At 38.8% G+C, this 23,644-nt stretch overlaps 1 protein-coding gene across 4 annotated transcripts in view; it reads left to right on the plus strand.

Moving 5' to 3' along the window:
- IGF1 (insulin like growth factor 1) overlaps positions 1-18,202 on the plus strand; it is a 78,293-nt gene extending 60,091 nt beyond the window's left edge. For all 4 annotated transcript variants that reach the window (XM_041738257.1, XM_041738260.1, XM_041738262.1 and 1 more), the window contains one exon: positions 12,241-18,202. In XM_041738257.1, coding sequence (XP_041594191.1) covers positions 12,241-12,300 — 60 coding nt within the window. In that variant the 3' untranslated portion in view covers positions 12,301-18,202. The remainder of the gene's footprint in view (positions 1-12,240) is intronic.
- Positions 18,203-23,644: the final 5,442 nt, after the last annotated feature.

The following is a 23,644-nucleotide window of genomic DNA, read 5'->3' on the forward strand; positions in this document are numbered from 1 at the left end:
AAGAGTGGTTTGCAAATACAGATGGCTCTTCAAGTTCCACAGAAGAACTAACAACTCATGTCCCATGGAAAGGTTCCTCAGAGGATTATCTCTTTTCCTTCTTTCATTGTTGACTGAGTATATGCCAATTATGACCGAAAGCTTTGGATAAACTATAATTATACTCTACAATAAATTTCATTCAAAAGGAGTGAGGCAAAGACTTTAAAAGAAAAACAAAAGAATGGAACCTCCTAGTTAAAGAATGCTTGACTCTCACGCTATGGATTAAAATAATTTCTTTTTGGAATGGGTTTTATTGGCTCTAAAGCAGTCACCTTGAATGCCTACATATGGTTTCTGAAGGATATGAATTGACTAAATGGGAAGAACCTATTATTATTGTCTTTCCATCTCCTCCTCTCTAGTGTCAATGCTAAGCACCCAGTGATACATGTAATGCTAGATGGACAGGTGGACAGATGGATGGCTGGATAAAAACAGATGGACAAAAAAGTGAGAGAGGCAGCTGAATAGTGGTAAAGAAGACCATAAAAATAAGTAGCAGTGCCGAGATGAATGATTCCTCTCGTCCTTGCATGAGACAGCGAGACAAAGGCAGAGTAAAAAAGGAAGCAAAGGAGTTGTACTGACACAGCCTTGCGTGTTTTGAACTTCCTTCTAGAGCTTACACAGAAAGCATTCAAGGACTTACTGAGAAAGGTGGCCACGGATTGAATAGTCCTTTATAGTGAATGTTGTACACTTATTGCTCTCCCCAATGCTTTCTTAAAGTAGGCAGAGTATTCATCATCATTTAGAATTCTTTTGTTTCTACCATTTGTCTTGGGGCAAATTGATGACCAGCTGCAAAACTAATGGGAAGATGGAAGGAATCATGATCCTGAAGTAAAATCGTCAAAAAATATCTTTATGAAGCATCTACAATGTGCCAAATTGTAGAAAAATATCTTTATTGAACACCTACAGTGCACCAACCTCTGCACAAGGCATGAAGGGGAATCCTAAAATAGATTGAAGAGGGAGGAAAACATAGCAGTTAAGAACACAGATGCTAGAGCCACACTGCCCAGGTTCAAATCCTGACTCTCACTCACTGGTTGTGTGGCCAGGGCAAATCACGACATTTAGACATTTACGTGTGCCTTGGTTTTCTCATCTGTCAAACAAGGGTGCTAACTGATGATACTTCCTAGGGTTGTGAGGGATTCACTGAGATAACATCTATATAAATGTGTATGGGAGCATGTGTGTACAAACACATATTATATTGCTTAAAATGGTTCCTGGCATATGGTAATCACCTTTAGAGTTTTAGTTACATTATTTTATCTAGTTCTGAAAATTAGAGCCATCTGAAACAAACGTAAAAAATCGATCTCTTCAAGGGGAAGCGAGTCTTGTATTGTCACCAAAACCTTCAAAGCCACGTTTGCCAGTGCTTTTTGGTGAGGTGGTAGCCAGGTTTCAAGCAGATGATAGAAGAGGACTCAGTGACCTTAGAGTCCTTCCAACCCAGAAAACCCCAGTTCTATGAATAATTCCATCTTAAATGGAAGCTCAGCTCTCCCATGTGAGGAACTATTAACTTTTATTTCAAGGTCACAGAATGAACTTTCAGAAAGAAAAACCACCATTTTTCTCAACCAGTTAGAATCAAATGTAATATGTGTTTTCATTTCATGGTGCCTGAGGAAAATTTAATTGTAGCATGAACTCCAGCTCTTACTAGTTTTAAGTAAAATTGCCAAAATAAATAGAAATGTGGGATATTTCCGGGCTCACACAGCTTCCGGGACATTTCAGTTCCTAGGGCTGCCGATCCAGTGCCTTTCACAAGCATTTGATCTTCTTTCAAACATCTCTTGAAAACAAACAAAACCTCATACAGCTTCGAATGTGTGTGCTGTTGGGATGTAAGGGTGGAAAAAGAGGCAAAAAAAAAAAAAAAAAAAAAGTCCTCAAAGAGCCCCTCCCTTGACCACCTCCCTCCCGCCAACCACCAACAGGAAATAGTTTTCTTAAGTAATGCATTTTGCAATTTCTTCAGGCCCTGAGCATTCATCCATGGGGAAAGATGAGGTCCATTCTCTTTACTTGTCTGTGTGATGGGAATAAGGCCTTTTACTCTTTAATAGGTAATAGGGAACTGACTTTTAATCCAAGGGCAAAGTTGACAGTTGGAAGTTAAAGTGGAAGCCCTTGGTAGCGATAAGATACATTGTTTGAGATGAAGCAGAATGCCCCTTTATGGGGTTAGGGGTTTGGGGTAAATCATTTTCCAAAATTATAGGTAGATACAACTTCTTGGTTTTTCTTTCAGTGAAGAATTCCTCAGGTTTGTATGCTCATCAAAATGGCTAAAAGCCCAGCAACTGGTTCCTATGAAAATCAGTGACAGTCTTTATTGACCTAAGCAAGACAAGTCCACTTATAAAGAAGGGGGCAGGTGAGGTTGGCAAAGGTTCTTCAGAGGCCACTAAACTTCTAGGTTGAAATCAGCTTCTCCGTCCTCAGGGTGCTAACTGAAATGTGAGCACCTTGCCCTGATGTCCACAGGTTTGGGGTTCATCTTTGATGGGACCCTTTAATGCCTTTACTGCTACTTCCCTTTTATCCAGCAACCAAAGGAGGTTATTTAGAAATACTGACGTATGCTTAAACTCAAAAAGAGAGAAATAGGAATTGAGAACATCAGGGAAATTACATGAAATGTGGGACAATGGGCCTGTGAGTCCATAACTGGTACTTCTAACAAGCAGCCAGGAAAGTTCTCACCATATATTAGAGGCAAAATTACAGATCTGATGGGCTAAATAAGTAACAAGAGCTGGAAAACATTTCTGACAAATTTCTATCTTTATTTTATTTACTAATGTGGTTACAGGTTTAAGACCCATTGGTCAGGAAACTGACTCTTGAAAAGTAGAAGTTTGATAGAAATAAGAATGTTAAAGAAGCATCCAACTAATTTTTATTCTAAATGCCCTTGCTGGTAATTTAAAATCTGTAATTAACTACAGAAAATAGTTTTGAGGAGAAAGGGATTCTTTTCTCTACTTTCACGTTGTGTGTGTGTGTGTGTGTGTGTGTGTGTGTGTGTGCAGTTTTGTGTTCTAGGATTCTTGCAACCACTAGTGATTTGGAGTGAATCACTTTCAAAATTATAGGTAAATACAATTTCTTGGCTTTTCTTTCAGTAAAGGCAAACTCTTATGTGAAAACTAATCACCATTTGAGATAAATCACATTATTCTTTCGTCTTTTCAAAGGTTTAGTCCCAAGTTAAATATTCAGGAAACAACGGGAACATTATTGAAGTGCCAGAAAGAAGTTGGTTTTCTTTCTATTGTATCTTCTTCTAAGGATCCATGGGTTTCAACTACCTCCAATCTCATCTACAGAGGTAGAAAGAATGGCTCCGTAGGTTAGAAAACAGAAACTTTCACATAGAACCAGTCTGAAACTTTAGAAACCTTGAGGTCTAATTCTTGACCCAGCACAATCAAAGGTCAGTTGCATCCAGCCTGTCTTCATTCCAGCAAGCCCTGCCCCTACTTCTATCAGAGAATAGGCGTTGTTAAGAGCAAGGCCTATAAAAGGCTGAGCATGATGGCAATTCTTCTGCCTCATGAAGTAACCCTGGAGTTCCCAGTGAGAGACCAAGAGATTTTACATCAAACCCAAGCTGACCAAATGGCCTAATCTTCTAAGATGGGATTCACATGCCTGAAGTTTTTATAAAATTCTGTGTAAAATATATAAACACTTGTATGGGGCTTTCTGCCTGGCCAGCTCCAAGAGGTCAAGCAATCAAAGACTAAGCATCTCTGCCACCTGTGAAAATATGATGTGCTCTTTTCACAACTGTAGCTAACAATCATAGTAAGACAAAATTACCAAATGATGTGGTGCCAGTCCACAGCAGGTTGATGGCCGCTTAAGGATTCCTAATCAGCTGACTGTCGCAGACTTGGGAGTATGCCATATTTATGCTATGGTGTGAGTGTGGTATGACTGAGTAGTTCATGAGGCATTGCAGGATTAGAAAATCAGAGAAGCATAAATGAATCAATTAAGACAGCATCATTACTGTTACTTCCTCAATATCTGTTGATTTAGGCCACTGTTGGATGCTCTGGTGGGTCTGTCTGTAAACAATGACATTTATTTTCTTCTTCAAGTGAGTATTAGGATGAAGGTAGAAACAATTCTGATTTCTAAAAACTGTATATGCGCATGAATTGTTCTTGCACCATTTTCTGTCTTGGAAAAGCTCTGGTTGGCACCCTGTGTGTTTACTTTTATATGCTGAAAGGCTCCCATCAACCTCAAACAGATGCAAATCACTTTAACTTGTCATAGTGTTATTTTGTTCATCCCAGAAGTTCAGACAAGCCTTCCAAACTTCCAAAATTTCTCTCAATTCAGCGAGGAGGAATATTTAGAACACAGCCTTTGAGTGTTGTGCCCAGATGTGTCACACACACAAAGAATGAGTGGAGGTGGGCAACACCCTTTCCTACTGATCCTGTGAACTCATCACTACAACGTTGAAATGACACCAAAAGGTACAACCCTGGGCCTCACATCTCCTCAGAACATTGTAATGTGAATTGCTGCATACACTACTTTCAGGACCCCAGCATAAGTTGTACTACAGAGGAAACAAAGGCCTTTTGGAGGCTGGAGAGAGAGAAAAAAATAATAATAATCAAATCCAGTTTTTAGGTAAAAATGTACTGAATCTTTAGCACATTATCAGTGAAATTGCTAGAATGTGGTGTTTCACTTTTTAAAATACCACAATAGTTGAACCTTTCAGCAATTCCAAAATCAACTCCCTCTGGGAAAGATAGTGGGCTTAAACTTTTATATATATATACATACACACACACACACACACACACACACACACACACATATATATATATATATATATATATCACAGACACAAACAGCTAACTGAACAAGCTGCCCATAAAATCAACAGTCTAAGCAACCTGAACCCTGAAGTGTTTTACAACATCCTTCAAGACTATTAGAGGCAACCTAAATACCTCTTGCCAAAATACCCCTCAGCACTTTTTTTCCCCTTTTCTTTTTCTTTTTTTCTCTCCAGGCTTTTAAACAACTTTGGTAGTGATTTCTTACATCACAGACAGAAATATCTGAAATAGAGAGTCAGGTGGTATCCTTTGAAGAGTAAGAAAGTTGCTAAATCAGGATAATCCTCGAGGAATTACAGGACAAATATAAATTCCCTAAATCCTAGGGATTCCTAGGGATGCACCAGTCACTAGAAAAAAAAAAGAGGTATACATCTGCTATCCCAGCACTGAAGGGAGTACTGAGTCCCCAGTAAGTCAAGATTCCCTTTCTCCAGCCAGGGAAAGGTCAACACCCTTCAATGGGATGTGCTTTGACCACATCAATTATAAAAAGGGCAGTGGGCAATAAGAATAGGTGGTATTTGTTAAACACACACTTGTGGTGAGGATTATACTGAATTATTTCAGTTAATCGTCATCTTTAGCCTGTAGGATAAGTACTACGATTATCCCCATTGTACCGATCTAAAAACTTGGGCTGAGTAAGGCTAAATGTCTTGCCATGGTCTTGCTCTAACAAGTGGTCAGACCAGAATCTAAACTCAAGATGGACTCCAGGGCGTTAGCCATGAACTGCACTCTTTCTTCTGCATTTTTTCACATATGTGTCTTGTACTATCATCCACTGATTGTAAGTTCCAAAACAGGAGGGGCCTCCGTAGTATGTGTCCCCACAGAGAACACGGCAGGAAGTAGGAAGCTGAGACAAGGGGGCTAAACTCTGTTCTACTAACTGTAGGAAAATTTAAACAATTTGACAAGCATTTCCTGGTTTGCTCCATTTGTCCAAAGCACCATGAGTCTGGGGAAGATCCAGAGTTGAAGGAAACATGTTATCTGCCCTCAAGGAGCTTACTTTTCAGTGGGGACACACAGACATAATTCACTCTACTGAATGCACCTCAATGCTCTAACAAAGATAGAGGCAGAGTGGACTTTGAGAGCATAAAGGTCTACACAGACGGATGTTGCTAATAAATGAGCTCATAAAATGAATCAAAAGCAAGGGCCCTTGAAACAGTAGGCTCACACACAACTATGCCAGGTCAAGTGTGTAAGGGTGATCACATGTCCCCATAACAGCATTATGAGGTGGGTGTGCTTACCCCCGCCTTTTACTTTACAGAAGAGGAAATAGGAGCAAACAATGTTGTGATTGTCAAAGTCCCTTAATTCCTGTGTGGGGAGGTGGGATCCTAACCAGGTGTATAATAAGCCCAGGTCTTTGGGGGAAAAGAGATGGGACTGGGTTACATGAGCAGGATTTTATTAGGGAGAAATACCTGTGAGGAAGGAAACTGGGGAGGAACCAGGAAGTCTGGGCAGACCATCAGAACACAGTGCAAGTGAAGGACCCCAAGTGAAGGAGAAGGGCAGGGGGAGAGAGTGTTGGGTGGAAGTGTCTCGAACTGCTTTACAGCCTAAGGAAGAGTGCAGAAAAGGCCCTGGGGGTCCTTGAACCAAAAGTTTGCCAAGAAAGGAGTCTTGCATGTCCCAGGAATGGGTCTACCTTGTGTCCCCACCATGCTCAGTCTTGGAATTGGGGGAGGTGCCAGCTCTGGGCCACTCCCCATGGCCAGAGAAGAGGGTCATATTGGGAAAAAATGGCCATTCCCACTGTAACCGCAGAAATGGTAGGATGAGGTAATTTCCAGGAAAAAAGTAAGAGGCTGAGCAGACCGACATTACATCCAAACTGTATACCTTTTACTTTGTTAAGAGGCAACCATCGCACCAGGAACACAAGTCTCTTGAAATGTGCACCTTTGTCCTTTGGCTTTAAAAGTCACATCCCAAAGTGCTGAGTAGATTGCAGAATACTTACTTTCTTGGCTCCTGGAGATGAAAGGCTGACCCACCTCTCCTGGAATTTGAACTTATGATTCCCTCAAGTAAAGAAATATCAAAGATGATACTGAAATATCTAAATTGTCCTCCACAATCTCATGTGTCTCCAGGCCGAACCAAGCAAAATAGCTAGAGCACATCCTTTCTGGCAGGTAAAGAGCTGATACCTGGGCGATCTTTCCAATTATCTGCTCTCCTTTTTCCCCCCATTTTGCCCTTTTTGGGCAAAGGTCAATGCTGAGTTAGGACTTTATGGGATATAGTAGGCTGCTAATATTCTGTACTGGACATTATTTTCCCACCATTTTTATAGGGTGCCAGGATTTTCTTAGACTTTGTGTCATACAATACTTACTTGTTTGGAGTAGTTGAGATGGAAACATAATCTATTGAAAACATCACTGCTTCCTCTCTGAATCTTTTTTAAAGATTTTATTTATTTACTCATGAGAGACAGAGAGAGAGAGAGAGAGAGAGAAAGAGGCAGAGACACAGGCAGAGGGAGAAGCAGGCTTCATGCAGGAAGCCTGACATGGGATTCAATCCAGGGTCTCTCCAGGATTAAGGCCCTGGGCTGAAGGCAGCACTAAACCGCTGAGCCACCAGGGCTGCCCTTCCTCTCTGAATTTAAAGAGACTATTATCATTCTTCTTTTAGATAATATTTTTTGAGCCAAAATCTCATAAAGATGGGCAGGGGGAAAAAAGAAAGGCTTATAATATCCACAGGATTAGCTTTGGCTAACTTGATACTCTGCTACTAGATTCCTATGATTAACAATATAAATGAGGCCCAGCTCACACTGGTAGGGAGGACATCCCCTTGCCCTCTAAACAAGCATCTAACACTGTCTAGGATCATGGGCAGCTTATAATATTGTCAATAATGATAATAATAATCATTATTCCAATATTATTGGAAAGATATTTGGACCTTGGAGTACCCAATAATGTTTAATAATAATAATCATTATTCCAATATTATTGGAAAGATATTTGGACCTTGGAGTACCCAATAATGTTTTATCTTTTGGGGAAGCCATATGATAGAATGGCTAACTGGTGAGCTCCAGAATCAGAGGAAACTGGCACAAATCCCAACCACGGTCACATCTTCCCTGTAAGAAATTAGGAGAGTTGGCTTTTCTAAGCTTCAGATTCCTTAAAGGTAAAATGAGCAAGACACAGTATCCACCTCCAAGTGAACTAGGAGAATTAATTAAGAAAAATACGTGCAACTAACATGCATAATATAGAGCCCAGGTGCTAAGCCATAGAAGTATCTTATTAACATAATAAACTGTCTTATTATTAGTCCTAGATCTATCAGTTTGTTCCTATGTGACCTCAAGCAAGTCACCAAATCTTAGCAAGCTTGAGATTATAAATAAAACTGATGCAAATAATATCACCTACCTACTGGAGATTACTGTGTAAACTATGAAGTGTCTGCAAAGGTTAATCAAGATTATTGTTACTGCCATTGTTATTCACACTCAGTGATCCATTTCTTTTTTAAGATTTTATTTATTTATTCATGAGAGACACAGAGAGAGAGGCAGAGGGAGAAGCAGGCTCCTTATGGTGAGCCCAATGCGGGACTCGATCCCAGGACCTCAGGATCACAACCTGAGCCAGAGGCAGATGCTCAACTGCTGAGCCACCCAGGTGCCCCTCTTGGTGATCTTTTTAATCAAAAAGTTTGTGGATTGCTTTCATTTGTAAAGTGAGGAGCTAGGATAAAAGTCAAGAGACAATGGAAGGATATGTATATCATGTAATAATCCAGGGCAATTTCCAGCTTCCTAAATTGTGTGCATGGTACACATGTACCATGTACATGGTATACATGTACATATGTATATCGCAAATTAAGACCTTCTGGAACTTATTCCCTATTATGAGTTGGTTAACATTTCCCTTGGAGTGATCAATTTCCTCAACCAACCTGAGCAAGCTAGAGGACCAGCTGTTTTTCTTTTTTTTTCTTAAATAATCTTACCTTCCCTGGTGTCAATAGGAAACAGTATTTACTCACTACTGTTTTCCTTTCAAAAATCTGTCTAGTTGCATACTAGAAACAGTTTCAGCTGGTTTGTTTGTCTTGGACAAGCTGTTGAAGTGAAAAGTTTTTGCTTGGCTGAATGTGGGACAGTTTCATAACCCTTCAAGAAGTGCACTGAAGGTGGGTGCCAGCTCCGGCTGCTTCTAACATGCCTCCACTTGCTGCCCATTGTCGAGGGTGGCCAGCGTAATTAAATTAAGACAATGAGCAAAGCAACAGATGCGACTGAGACCAAATCCCTGAGTGCTTTTGTTTTGTCACTGTCATTGTCTGCAACAAAGAAGTCACATGTGAGAGCCTGGGAAGGGAGCCAAATGCAAACCAGACAACATCCCAGCTGGTTTTGAATGGCCTCCACCTTACGCGTGTGTGCATGGGAACCATGCTACTTGGCGCAGTGTCTGTCGACTCAAGTGAGCTTCTGCCCATGGCTCTGCTGCAAGGTCGAAACAGACCCAGAAGAAACAGGCCAGAGGATCTCTGTGCTCACTGACACTTTACACCTCTGCCATCCAGAGAAAAGAAGAATTTCTCTGTTGGGGAAAAGGATAAGATCCATGTGCTTGACCAATCTGACTTCAGTCCTTTGACTTACAGCCCTCATGAATTTGGAAAGGGATATATAGAATAAATATAACCTGAGTTTTTTTTCTTCTGTAAATCTGGGATTAATTTGGCTTGAAAGAAAGACTAGAGATTAAATACTTCATCTTTTAGTTTGTTACTATTTCATTCTTGAGCATTTTCCAAGTGTGGGCATCATTAGGATTCTTAAGAGTCTTATTTTTCTAAGCTAGTATGCCTGTTAAAGTGAAAAGAAGGCAAACTCAGATTAGCATACTTTTTAGATCTGTTATTTGATTTGATTAGTAGTTTGATAGAGAGGTAGCATCCTTAATAATAGCCATTGGTGGGGGTTTTGATGAGCCACATACCATCTGCAGGATCCATTGCATATCGAACAGAAAAGTTTCAAGGTGTTTAGGACAATAGTGAGCCTACTATATAGCCCTATTTGTCTTTCTTCCATTTTTCAGGAGAACTCCTTTAAGAAAGGAAAATAGCATATAAAATTGGAAATACAAATTTACTGGTAGCTTAAGAGTAGGTGCTTTAACAGCAACAAATGCATGTTCAGTGGACATAGTAAAATTGTATGGTATCTGGGGGGAAAGTGCCAGGATTTTAAAATATAAATAATAGTGAAAGGGAATATAAAGGAAGGGAAAAGAAATGTTGGGAAATATCAGGAAGGGAGACAAAACATAAAGACTCCTAACTCTGGGAAACGAACTAGGGGTGGTGGAAGGGGAGGAGGGCGGGTGTTGGAGGGGAATGAGTGACGGGCACTGAGGCGGACACTTGACGGGATGAGCACTGGGTGTTTTTCTGTATGTTGGTAAATTGAACACCAATAAAAATTAATTAAAAAATAAATAAATAAAACAGATGCATTTCAAGCTATCCAAATACCAAACTTCTTCCCACAACCTTTTCTCAATGGCCACTGAGCTATGTTTATTTTGATAAACATATCTATACAATAATGCTATCTTCCTTCTATTTAATCAATATAGGATATTGACCATCAATTTGCAAAGTGCTACTAGCTTTTTTGAAGGACTCGGTGATAACTTTAATGTTCCAGGTAGAGCTGAAAAAAATAGGTGTAAGAAAAATTACCAAATCCCTCTGGGCCCTGGCCAATAGATATTATTTCCAGGGATAGTAGCTGGTTCTGTCCCAGCTTCTCACACGCTGTAGGTTTTGGTGTGAGCAATCTCCAGGGTCCCTTACAATGACCCCTGGGTTCCTAAGAATGCTTGGGTTGAGAGGTCATTAGCCAGAAGGGAAGAATTTAGAGATTCCAGCCGCCATAGTGAGAACTCTTATTTTTGGTCATGATGAAAACATGTTTGGGGTTACAAAGGTATACTGTGAATTCTTGAACCTCACTCTGTAACAGTTATCGGTTATACATAATAGTTACTATATCCTCCTCTAAGGTCCTTCTGGCTCAAGGTGAAACCAAGAGAAGCAGCACCTAATTTCTATGCACGCAGATGCCATGTCCTCCCAGATTTAATCCATATCTTCTTATTCATCTAAATAAACTTTGCTACATAAATATATTCAAGGAAAAATAATAACTATAGGAAAAGTATGATCACACACTGTTAAAGGGCCTATTATAGTTATTCGTTAAATTCATTCTGTAGCTATTTATTGAGCAACTGCAATATTCCAGGCATTGTTTTAGACACAAGGATATAACAGTGAACAAACTGGTCTCTACTACATGGAGCTTCTATTCTAAGCAAAACTTAATATGCCTTGGACAACAGCATTGCTTGCTGATAAGTGAATGGTAGCACAAAAGGAAGGAACCCAGGTAGTCTAGGAATGGTTACTTTCCAATGAAGATGAAATTATAATAATAATTAGTAAATAATAATAATGATAAATAGCTAATATTTATGTAGTGTTTACCATGTGTCAGACCTATTATAAATCTTCTTAGGTACTACTTCTTTAACTCTTAATCCTACAAAGTAGGAACTATTATTATACTAGTTTATAGATAAAATTGAGACATAAGAGATTGCCACTTTCACAAGTTTACATAACTGAAACTGAAAGAGTCAGGATTGGAACCCAGCTCAGTATGTCTATGATTTTACAGATTCTAAGTCAATCATTAAACTTCCCAATCTTCTACTTCTAAAAACTCTCCCTCTCTCCATAGGAGAAAGAGAAAAAAATGAAAAAGAAAGATCTCCTTTTTTATAAAAATCAAACCAAAACAAAATGCAATAAAATAACAGAGGATGATCCCAGAATGTGTTCCTTTTTTTTTTTTTTCTTTTTTTCTCTCTTTTCCCCTTTCAGTAGGAAAAGATGCCACAGGACAGGATTCTGGATTTTTCAAAGTCTCCTTCCTGTCAACAAATCTGTGACAGCGGCAGATGAATAGAAACATATTTCTGTGTGATTATAAAACAATCTTATGACACCCTCAGGGCACATAAAAGTAGCCTGAGATTTGACTAAATTAAAAGCTAAAGGTCCATCTACTTACATATGTCTTTCTTAGAAAAAAAGCTATCTATGAGATTGACTAATGAGACATAAAATATGAGACCCCATGTTAGAACTGGATGGGGGGGGGCACATAAAACTGCATCAGTTAATGTTGCTGTTTCTCCCTTACTTTTAGGAAGTACATTTGAAGAACGCAAGTAGAGGGAGTGCAGGAAACAAGAACTACAGAATGTAGGAAGACCTTCCTGAATTGTGAAGATGACATGCCACCGGCAGGATCGTTTGCTCTGTAGGAGTTACCTGATAAACACCAGAAGACCTACCAAAAAATGTTTGATCACATTTTAAATGATGGGCATTCCCCTCAATGAAATACGCAAGTAAACATTCCAACGTTGTCTTTAGGAGTGATTGTTAAAAGCTTTGCACCTTGCAAAAACGGTCCTGGAGTTGGTAGATTGCTGTTGATCCTTTATCAATAATGTTCTATAGAGAAAAAAGAAAAAAATATATATATATCTTAATCCCTGCCTCTCAAGAGCCACAAATGCATGGGTGTTGTATAGATCCAGTTGCACTAAATTTGTTTCTGAGTCTTGGCTGCTGAAGCCATTCATTCAGCAGCCTAAGTGGTTTATTAATCTTTTTTTATTTGCACTTCTTTCTACACAACACAGGCCGTTTGTTCTACAGTGTCTGATGATCTTGTCTATCTCCACCCCCTCAACTTCATCTTCTTTACATTTGCCAAATTTGGCCTCCTCAAGAGCAGCAACAAGCAGTCAAATAGCACACCCAAAAGATTTTAACCCAAAAGATTCCATCTGTGGCATTTGTACCAAAATATAAGTTGGATGCATTTATTTTAGACAAAAGCTTTATTTTTCCACATCTTGCTAAAAAAAATGCAAGTAGTTGCAATATTGAGGCCAATCATTTTTAGGCATATGTTTTAAGCATAGAAAGTCTCAAACTCTTAACAGTTCCTTAAAATGATGAGTTAGTGTACAACCTGATTAGTAACTTCTCTCTTTTTATTTTTTCCATATAGAGCACTATGTAAATTTAGCATATCAAGAATACAGGATATATCACAAACAGTATGTAAAACTCTGTTTTTTTTAGTACAATGGTGCTATTTTGTAGTTTGTTATATGAAAGAGTCTGGCCAAAACGGTAAAAGGTGAAAGCAAAATAAAAGAAGCCTGGAGCTGAAGATGACACAAAGAGGAAGAGTACTAAAAATCCATCCATGTGGGAAGAAGGCAAAATTCCCCCAATTATGCCTTCCGGGAAAAACGTAAGACACAAAGTCCACTGATGCCAATTCGATTGGCAAGTCCAGAGAGGAGTGGAAAAAGCAGAGAAGCTAGGAATTTAACAGTCCTGGCTTCTAGTTCTCGTTGAAGAAACAAACATCTGCTGACTCCATCATGGACTCACCACTGTGTGACTTTGGGCAAGTCACTTCACCTCTCTGTGCCTCAGTTTCCTCATCTACAAAATGGGGGCAATATGCCATCTACCTACCTCATGGGGGTGGTATGAAGATTACACAGATAAAGCTCCAGATTCTATCCTGGGTTGCTATGAGGGCATAAGGTCAGAGCCCTTCAGTTGCTGGGATGCGAGGAATTGTAGAAACAACCCATTCATGGTATAGCTAGGAAACTGATTAGCCGAACGTTCCTGACACGCTAACTCTCGTTAATGAAGCTGTTCCACAGACCATCCAACTCTCCTAGTTGTGAAAAGCTGCCAGTTCCATCTCTTTTAAAACCCTTTCAAAATAAGTTAGAAATATCTGATTTACAGTTTCGTCTGAATTCTGCATTTGGATGTATGAATACAAAGTGAAAAGAGAGAAAGTAAAAGAAAAAAAGGGGAAAAAAGACTTCCACCAGTGAAAGGGCAACTACTCCATCTTTTAGCACTCACTGACTCTTCTAGGCAGTTACTAGTAATCTAAGACAATACTTCTTGTAATATTATAAATGATACTCCATTCATTGTGAACAATATAGTTATTCCTACTCCTTGGGCAATCTAAAAAAATTGCCCAAGATTCCAAATATTGACATAGTATCTAATTTTTTAAAATCACAAAATTACTTTCTTTAATAATTTTGCTTTTATCCTTAGCTGTATTTACATATATATATAAATTTTTGTTAAAACATACTTGACTAGAGTTGCTAGTTGAGAGGCAAAATTTTCTTTTCCAAAACTAGAAATTTTCCTTCATGTCTGCTTACAAGAGTGACCCCTGGCCCTCTGTGGGTGCATCTTACCCATTCAACTGAAAATTAATATCAAGAAAATCCAACAGTGAGGACAGGCCCATGGTGACCTAAAAAATGTTTCCCATCTACATACATATTAAGATTTTCTTATTAGAATGATGAATCGTCCATCATTCAGATCTTTTTTATCTGCCTTTAAACATTTTGGTGAAAAGCAACCAGGCTTGATTACTTCATGCAAATTGTATTTCTTTATTCTTGGAAAGTGTACATGGAAAACAAAAATAGCATCTTTAGTTTTCATCCCACTGGTTCACCTTGAGTTTCAGAAACCAGAGAAAGTCTAAGACTTCCTGGATCTTCAAACATATGCAAAAAAAAAGGGCCTATATGGTGGGTCCCCCACTCAGCCAGTAAGTCTTTAAACCCTCAGACCCTCAGCATTACTTGAATTGAGCACCGCTGGCATGCTGAGCCATGCTGTGATCATTACAGACAAAGGTAAAAGAAACTCCCTTTATCTGTTTTCCAGACAGATGTGTTCTGTGGATTTAGATGCTGGACCCCTCTTCCCAAAATGGCACTTCTGGTTTTTATTTCTTGCTCTTCACGTATACCCTTATGTGCAATCCTCTGCAGACCTGTGGGTTTCCAGACACAGTTGGATATGGTGATTCTAAGTGTCTCTGACTTATTTGATTCACTTAATAATTCAATTCACAGCCAAAACTACCCCAGTGAGGAAAGCTTAAATGTGCAAAGCCATATTATCTTTCTTAATTTTTCTAACACATAATCCTCTCCAACTGTATCATAAATCAACAAATCAAAAATTGACTAATTATACTAATGCACTATCTTACTTTTAAATGACATTAAACTAGAAGACAAATCAGTGCAAAACTTCAAAAGTCAGTTTATCTATATACTACAGCAGAATGACCCAGGATTGATGGAAAGGAGCACCTAAAACTTCACAACTCAAAACTTTCATAAGCTTTGCTTTGGATTTTTCAAATAAGGCAATTTCAAAATGTTTATGAAAAAGCTGTAAATATTGGTAAGAATGAGCCAATTCTTAAGCTTAAAGGTTTAAGTCCTAATTTAACCCACAATGCTAGATCAAATTTCTGTTCCCTGTTCCCCAAATAACGTAACAGTGTCTTTTGAACACTTGAAGATGAGGAGGCTCCACTGAAAAAGTTAACTTATCTTTCTATCAGAATCCACTCTTCTAGAGATAAAAACTCGCAACACCCACTCCCCCCACATACACACACATGCAAGTGCATGTGCGCACACACACTCACCCTAAAAGTCCAATGAAAGACTGAGAAGAAATTACTTCCTTGAAAAAACTTATTGGGAGAAAAAAGAGAAAGAGAGAAAGAGAGAAAGAGAGAAAGAAAAAAGAAAGAAAGAAAGAAAGAAAGAAAGAAAGAAAGAAAGAAAGAAAGAAAGAAAAGAAAGAAAGAAAGGAAAGAAAGAAAGAAAAGCAAGCCTGGCCTCCCTTGAGAATACATCCCCTCCTTGGAATGTCAATGTTTGTGTAGATGAAACCATCTCATGCACTGTGGCTCCAGAGTTTCTGTTACTAGTTTATGCACTTGGGAGACTGCTTAAATGGAAGATGTAGCACATTTTGCTTTCCCATTTATTGTTTGGCCGGCTATGCCAATGTGGTGCTATTGTTTCTTTAAGAAAGTACTTGACTTAAAAAAAAAAAAAAAAAAAAAAAAAAGAAAGAAAAAAAAAGGAAAAAAAAAGCATAGACATATTTTTTTAAAGTATGAGAACAACAATTCTATAGATAGATGGCTTAATAAAATAGCATGAGGTCTCATCACCACCAACTTTCAACTTTTTAATCACTCACAAGTAGCATACTGTTCACCAAATTCCAAATTATGAGTTTGGGGGTGTAGGGGCTGAAGATGGAATTTTGTAAAGTTAGAAGGCTCTGTTACTCTGTCAGCTCTTAAACTCAGCAAAATTAGCAATATGTTATCCAATCTGAACACCTCGATCAAGAGCATAGAGTACATGTGGGGGGAAAAGGATCTTATAGGCAAATGGCAGAACAAAAGATGATAAAGTCACTCGTTGATTTTTTGTGCTCTGCTCTAAAACAGATATTCAGCAAGTGGAGAAATTTTTTTTTAAAAAAGAGGGAAAAAATTGCATAGATTAAATCTGTTAAAAACAGCTTCCGCCACCTCCCCCTCAAGTCATTCTCTGGCATTTACTGGTTTATAGAAGATACTCTCCCTTTGTCTAAACATCTCAAGGAGCAGTAGCTCTCCTAAAAAGCAATCACTGATCTCATTGGGAAGTGTTGGGAAGTATTTCCTTATGAGATGGGGGTTATCTACTGATAAGGAAAGAAGAATTTATGAGAAATCATTGAAAGAGATGGCTAACAATCTGTGAAGATTTTTTTTGTTTTTGTTTTCTTTTGTTTTTTACTTTATACAGTCTTTATGAATATCTTAATGTTCAAAACTGATTTGGTTCTTTCTTCTTCTTCTTCTTTTTTTTTTTGTATTGGAATGAGGGATGATAAGTTAAACCCACATAGACTCTTTAAAACTATAGGCTAGATAGAAGTGTATGTTTGACTTGTTAAAGCTATAATCAGACTATTTAAAATGTTTTTTCTATTTTTAATCTTAAAAACGTGTACTAATTTATTAGAGACAGATCCTGTTTGGCTCTCTTCATAAGAAAGAAGAATCACCTGGGCTTTCCCATCAATGTTTTCAAAAGATAAATCTGATTTATCCATCATTATGGCATCATTTATTTTTTTAAAAAATTTAATACAAGAATTGCAATTCTTTATGCCCCTCTCTTGCAATGATCATGAAGTTCAAAATATGAGGGGTAAAAAACAAGAAGAAAATTTTGTGGATTCTTTGTTTTCCGTTTGTTTTCAGTGCTAGTGTTTAATCCTATAGTACATATTTGCTTATTGCTATGTTAATATTCTAAAAGACTTTCCTGTTAGGTGTTAGAAACTGATACATAGATATCTTTTTTGTGATTTCTATTTTAAAAAAAAGGAGATGAGAAGACTGAAGCTTTAAAGTACATATGGTACAGGATAAAGATACCAACTGAAATAACCAAGTCCATCCTAGAACAATATTTTTTTTTTTGGCGGGGGAACTTCTCATACATAAGACAGAGGCCCAGGGAATTTTTGAAACTATCTCTATTCCTCCCAGTCCTTATTCAATTAGTATTTGCCTCAAAATTGTACAGAGGGGTCACCAAGCTGAAACCCTGGAATTCAAGGGGCTTCTTTAAAAAATACATATTCTACACATTCCCTCTTAATTTATGACTACACGTTGATCTTAAACATGGTCTCTTTTCTTCCTTGTTCTTCAGCTGTCCTTGACAGGGTATTTAAAGGAAAAAATATATATAATTTTAAAAGGGGAACAAAAAAGTACAAACATTACTGCCCAATTGAAATGTGAGTTAAAATGGAAATAGTTTCTCCTGCTTAATCCCTGCTGAATCACCTGTCACCTTCAGAATTACTTTTCACAACCCTTATAATCTACCTTTTTTTTTAACTGCCCAGGCCTACTGCATCCTAAAAGTAAACATTATCCATTTCCTTTTGCCCAAAATGCACTGATGTAAAAGTAGGGAAAAAAAAAAAAACTCAAAGTTCCAAGTCACCCACTGGCCCCATTTACCTACTGAGAGCAAAGTCACTTCTGTTAATCCCTTAATCTGATTGTTTGGATATTTATCTTGTACCTGCTGCTAAATACACTGCAGGAGGGACTCTGAAACCTCGAACTGTCTACTCACATCTCTTATCTGTATCTGTGTATCATTAGAATGTCTATTCAAAATATTAAAAACTTTCAAACACCATGCAGCTTGTATTCAGTTTACATAAAGGCCCCAAATATCACGTCAGATCTTTTGTTACTAAGGGAGTTAATGAACTATGAGAACTGGGATTACATCATGTGTTTTGCTTCATACGGTTTTATCACACTTACAAGCCAAGTGTGATAAATACACATACAGACACTGAATTTTTTTCCCTGCTACTTTGAAACTGGGAAATAATGATTGGTCATTCATTATATCTGTCTTAGTTCAAGAGCATATTTTTTATTAAATTAACTCTGATTGTATTTGAAATCATTATTCATTTATGGCAGAGGAATATCAATCCTAATGACTTCTAAAACTGTAACTAACTGAATCATTATCTTACATTTACTGTTAAGTAAGCATATTTGGAAAAATGTATGGCTAGAGCGTCATAATAAAATGATATATCTTTCTTTAGTAATTACATTAAAATTAATCACATTTGATTAATTAGTTCTTTTGGACAATGTTGGTGTGTCATTCCTTAAGAATTCTGTTTTTCTGTAGCATTACTATCGATTAAGGTCACTGCAACAAATAAACAAGAAAACTTACCCAGAAAAAAATAAAATAAAACTAATCATACACCAGAATGGAGATATCTTACAGAATTTACAGATTATATATATATTTTTAATTTTTTTTATTGGAGTTCAATTTGCCAACATTTAGCATAACACACAGTGCTCATCCCACCAAGTGCCCCCCTCAGTGCCCATCACCCAGTCATCCCAACCCCCTGCCCACCTCCCCTTCTACTACCCCTTGTTCATTTCCCAGAGTTAGGTGTCTCTCGTGTTTCGTCATCCTCACTGATATTTTCACTCATTTTCTCTCCTTTCCATTTATTCCCTTTCGCTAATTTTTATATTCCCCAAACGAATGAGACCATATAATGTTTGTCCTTTTCCAATTGACTTATCTAACTCAGCATAATACCCTCCAGTTCCATCCACGTCGAAGCAAATGGTGGGTATTTGTCGTTTCTAAATGCCGGGACACCTGCACCCCGATGTTTATAGCAGCAATGTCCACAATAGCCAAACTGAAAGGAGCCTCGGTGTCCATCAAAAGATGAATGGATAAACAAGATGTGGTATATGTATACAATGGAATATTACTCATCCATTACAGATTATATTTAAAAATAAATGTTTCAAAGAACTTGTACAAACTGTGTAAGAGATATATGAATTGTACGATATATGCATTAACAATAAAGCAGGTTTAATTAACTGACCCCACTCACTGTAACCCAGCAGTGAGTTATAATCCATGACACAAAGGGACTGGGAAAAGATTTTCCATTATATAAGGCACATGATATGCAAGTAACATTCACTATTTTCCCATATGGTAAGATTTCATAAGAATGTGGTCTCTCAGCACTGAGTTTTTATTTTAATAAATCTTTCTAATTCTTTACTGAATGTCAAACTCACAGCAGCATTTGTAGAAGCACAAAGGTGGAAAGATTAGTAATTTCCCTTTTGTTTGAAAGCATCTCATTCTACTTCCCTTTTCTTTCATGAGCTGTTTGGAAAGTTACCTAAATGTAAAAAAAAAAAAAAAAAAAAAAAAAAATGCTCAGGAGCCTTGTACTTGATTTTAAGGAACTGCTGGCAACCTCAGTGTATTATTTTCCCACGTGCAGCTCACCATTGCTCCTGTCACTCTTGCAGCTTCTGTAGCTCTCCTTAACCTTCTTCTCCGGGCCTCCTTGTCCTATTTGTGCTCAGCATCTTGTGTCCTATGGCCATTAGCTTCTAACTGTACTGTTTCTCTCCCTCGATGACACTTCCCCCCTTCATTCATACTAGGCTAGTCTGAGCACAGCCTCTCTCTGTACTTTTGGGGATGATGAAGTGGGAGGCAATTAAACATGTGGCAGACAGTGGCTGCCAATGGCAAATATCACTGTCACTAAAATCCATTAAGGAATTTCTGGCTCCTCGTGGGCCTCTTGTCATTTTAGTAAGACTTCTTTATCTCCTCAGCAAACTCTCCCCAGAATTACCCCCTACTCAATCCTTCCTCTCCTCCCTTAGAAAGAACTTGCTAAGAGGGCACCTGGGTGGCCCAGTCAAGTAAGCATCTGACTCTTGGTTTCAGGTTGGGTCATGATCTCAGGGTCGTGAGACCAGGCGCTGTGTGGGGCTCCATGCTGGGCATTGAGCCTGCTTGGGATTCTCTCCCTCTCTCTCCCTCTGCTGCTCCCCCACCACCATACACTTTTTAAAAAATAAGCCTTGCAAGGAAATTCTATTTCGTTCTCAGGCAGAGCAATCTTACCCAACCCAGCTTCACCCGGGTGGGAGTTGGTGCAGGGCCTGCTCATTTTTTATTACTGAATATACCCCAAAGGTAATTTTTCATAAACAAAAGAGCAATTCTTCCCTAAGAGGAATTCTGTCTTCCTTTACAGTCGTCTAAGTCCAATTGTAGCCTCTTTCTAAAAATGTCATTTTTTTTCCTTCCCACAAGATCTACATGAGTGATAATTACTACCACCCCAACAATAATGATTAATATTGTTGACTAATAACATTCATGTTTGGGGTTCCTGAGTGGCTCAGTCGGTTAAGTGTGCCACTCTTGATTTCGGCTCAAGTCACGATCAAATCATGATCTCAGGGTTGTGAGATGCCCATCACAGAGCCTGCTTAAGATTCTCACTCCTGGACAGCCTGGGTGGCTCAGCAGTTTAGTGCTGCCTTCGGCCCAGGGCATGATCCTGAAGACCCGGGATCAAGTCCCATGTCGGGCTCCCTGCATGGAGCCTGCTTCTCCCTCTGCCTGTGTCTCTGAGGCCTGCCTCTCTCTCTCTCTCTCTCTCTCTCTCTGTGTGTGTGTGTGTGTGTCTCTCATGAATAAATAAATAAAATCTTTAAAAAAACAAAAAGATTCTCACTCCTTCTCCCTCTGCCCCCTTCTCCCCCAGATATAGATAAATAAATAAAATAAAAATTATATTCACATTTGTTGAGCAACTACTATGGGTCAGTCACTATGCCAAGAGCTTTATACACCTTATCTCTTTAGCCTTTACAAAGATTCTATCATGCAGGCACTATTATGAACCCTGTTTTACAGGTGAGGAACTGGAGGGAGACTCAAAGACATTATGTAACTTACTAAAGGTCACAGACAGGCTTGAATCTGGGCCTGAGGATATCAAAACCTGTATTTTTACTACTTTGCTGTTCATGCCCCAAACCAGATACAAGAACAGTTCCATATGGTGAGAGATACATTTTGTTAAAAATAATCTTTATGTGCTCCAGGCAGAAATCTACCTAATTGTACCATTGAGTGATAAACTATTTATGAATATTATATTATCAAGATAAGTAAGCATTTTTGCTCAATAACCAACATATCTCACTGGGCTTTCAACCCTCTCTGCTGCCATTTCTCTGCTCATTCACACAATGTCAGTTCCTGAGAGTCCTTCACGTGGTGTATGGAACACCCGGTGGTAAACCAATCTCAGGATCCCTCAGTGAGGAGGTACGACTTGGGTCCTTACACAGTTCAGAAATAAATCATTCCCACATAAGTAAAACTAGAAGCTGCTGATGAAGAACCTCAGCAAGAGCTTTGGCAATAATACACCTGCTGTTCTCTTGACAGTTTGTGAAAGCTAGTGTGGTCTCAAGGGACATCATTAGATCAGGGCTTCCACAACAGCAACAGAAAAATGTGGATTCAGGGAGTGAATTTCATGAGACCCATTTCTTATATCAGAGCCCTTCAAAAGAACTGTAGTTGGCCCAGTCTAGGGAGTTGCAACGGGTATAATGCTAGCCCTAGATGGCATTTTGGAAATGTATAGGGACATTCGGGGTTGTCACTCATGATGATTGAGGATGGCATTATTGGCATCTAATTGGCAGTGGTTAGGGCTCCAGACATTTCATGTAGGTGACAGAAGTATTTGTAATCACCTAAGCTTATAAACTCAAAGTATTTTTCCATGATTTTAATATACACTGAATTTTCATGCATGCAATTACCATGTAAACTGAGAGGAAGGTGGTACTTTATTTCATTTGGAACCTTACCAAATGTCATCCACTATTTTAGAAAAAAAACAGCATTGATGACTATGCTAATTGTGCTAATTCAATCTCTCCATTCTCTGAGTGGATCAGTCAACTTGCAGCCATCCAGTTCAGGACTCTCCGTACCCATAAACATCTGACCGCTTCATTATGTGTGCTAATAGAGTTGTGCCTGAGCATTTGACTTTGTAATGCATGTTATCTTATGACAAACTGTTTTCATTTTAGTTCTCCTTCATATTGTGGTTGAAATTGTATATGCCAGCATTATCTATAAATTTTTCTTTGGGACACCAAAGGGAGTATCATGAAATATTTGTTACATGAAAGGGAGCTTTGGGTTTGAAAGAACTGAACCACTGGGCTTTCCATACCAACCATAAGCTTCCCTGGGTCATAATGGCAGGTAGATGGCAGAGCCTTTGCCCTCTTCTCAGTGAAGCACAAGTGTGAAGCTGAGCTGAAAGCTGGTGTCTTCCTCACCTGTTTATGGATGGAGATTAGATCTCTTTGGGATCTCATAAAAGATAATGGTTATGGCTAATATAACATCTGGTTTGTAAAGGTTCTTTCCTTCACCTGGTGATGGGATGAGATGATTTTGAAAAGAATAAAGCAATCAGTAAAAACAGGAACAGATGTAAATTGGATCTGAGACAATTACAGCAGTGTATCAGAAGTAAAATTCGACCTTGGATTTCAAGCAAGGTACAAAATGTGGCCTAGAAAGGAGGTTTCTCTCTCTCTCTCTCTCTCTCTCTCTCTGTCCCTCTCTCCTGTGTCTGTCTCTCTCTCAAAGGTTTTATTTATTTGAGAGAGAGAGACAAAGAGAGTAGGAGGAAGGGCAGGCAGCTAGTGAGAGAATCTCAAGCAGAGATTGCTCCTGCTGAGCATGGAGTCTGAGGCAGGGCTTGACCTCATGACCCTGAGATCATGACCTGAACTGAAACCAAGAGTCAGATACTTAACCAGCTGAGCCACCTGGCACCCCAGGAGGTGAATGGCTATTACCAGGGAAGTCAAAACTGCTCCTGCTTAGCCGCTAACCTCCTCCAAAAAAAGCAGTAGTAACAGCCTCTCTCCAAATGGAAATTGGGGCCTGGGGGCGGGGGGCAGGGAGATCATAGTCTTTTCATGACCATGTCTATACAAGTGCTATGGCTGAGCATCGCATTCTGCTCCACAAATATGAAACTGTCCTTCCCAACCCCAAATATCTAGGAGAGGGAAAGAGAGAGTGAGAGTGTGAGGAGAAAGTGATTATTCCTCCAAAGAGGCAAGGAGACACAATGACAGGCAGAAATGATACCCAAAGCTTTGCTCTGCCACCTTATTTGGTCCAGAACTTCTAATTCAGCCACCCATATAG

Source organism: Vulpes lagopus, chromosome 23 (assembly GCF_018345385.1).
Source record: "Vulpes lagopus strain Blue_001 chromosome 23, ASM1834538v1, whole genome shotgun sequence".
NCBI classification, from domain to species: Eukaryota; Metazoa; Chordata; class Mammalia; order Carnivora; family Canidae; genus Vulpes; species Vulpes lagopus.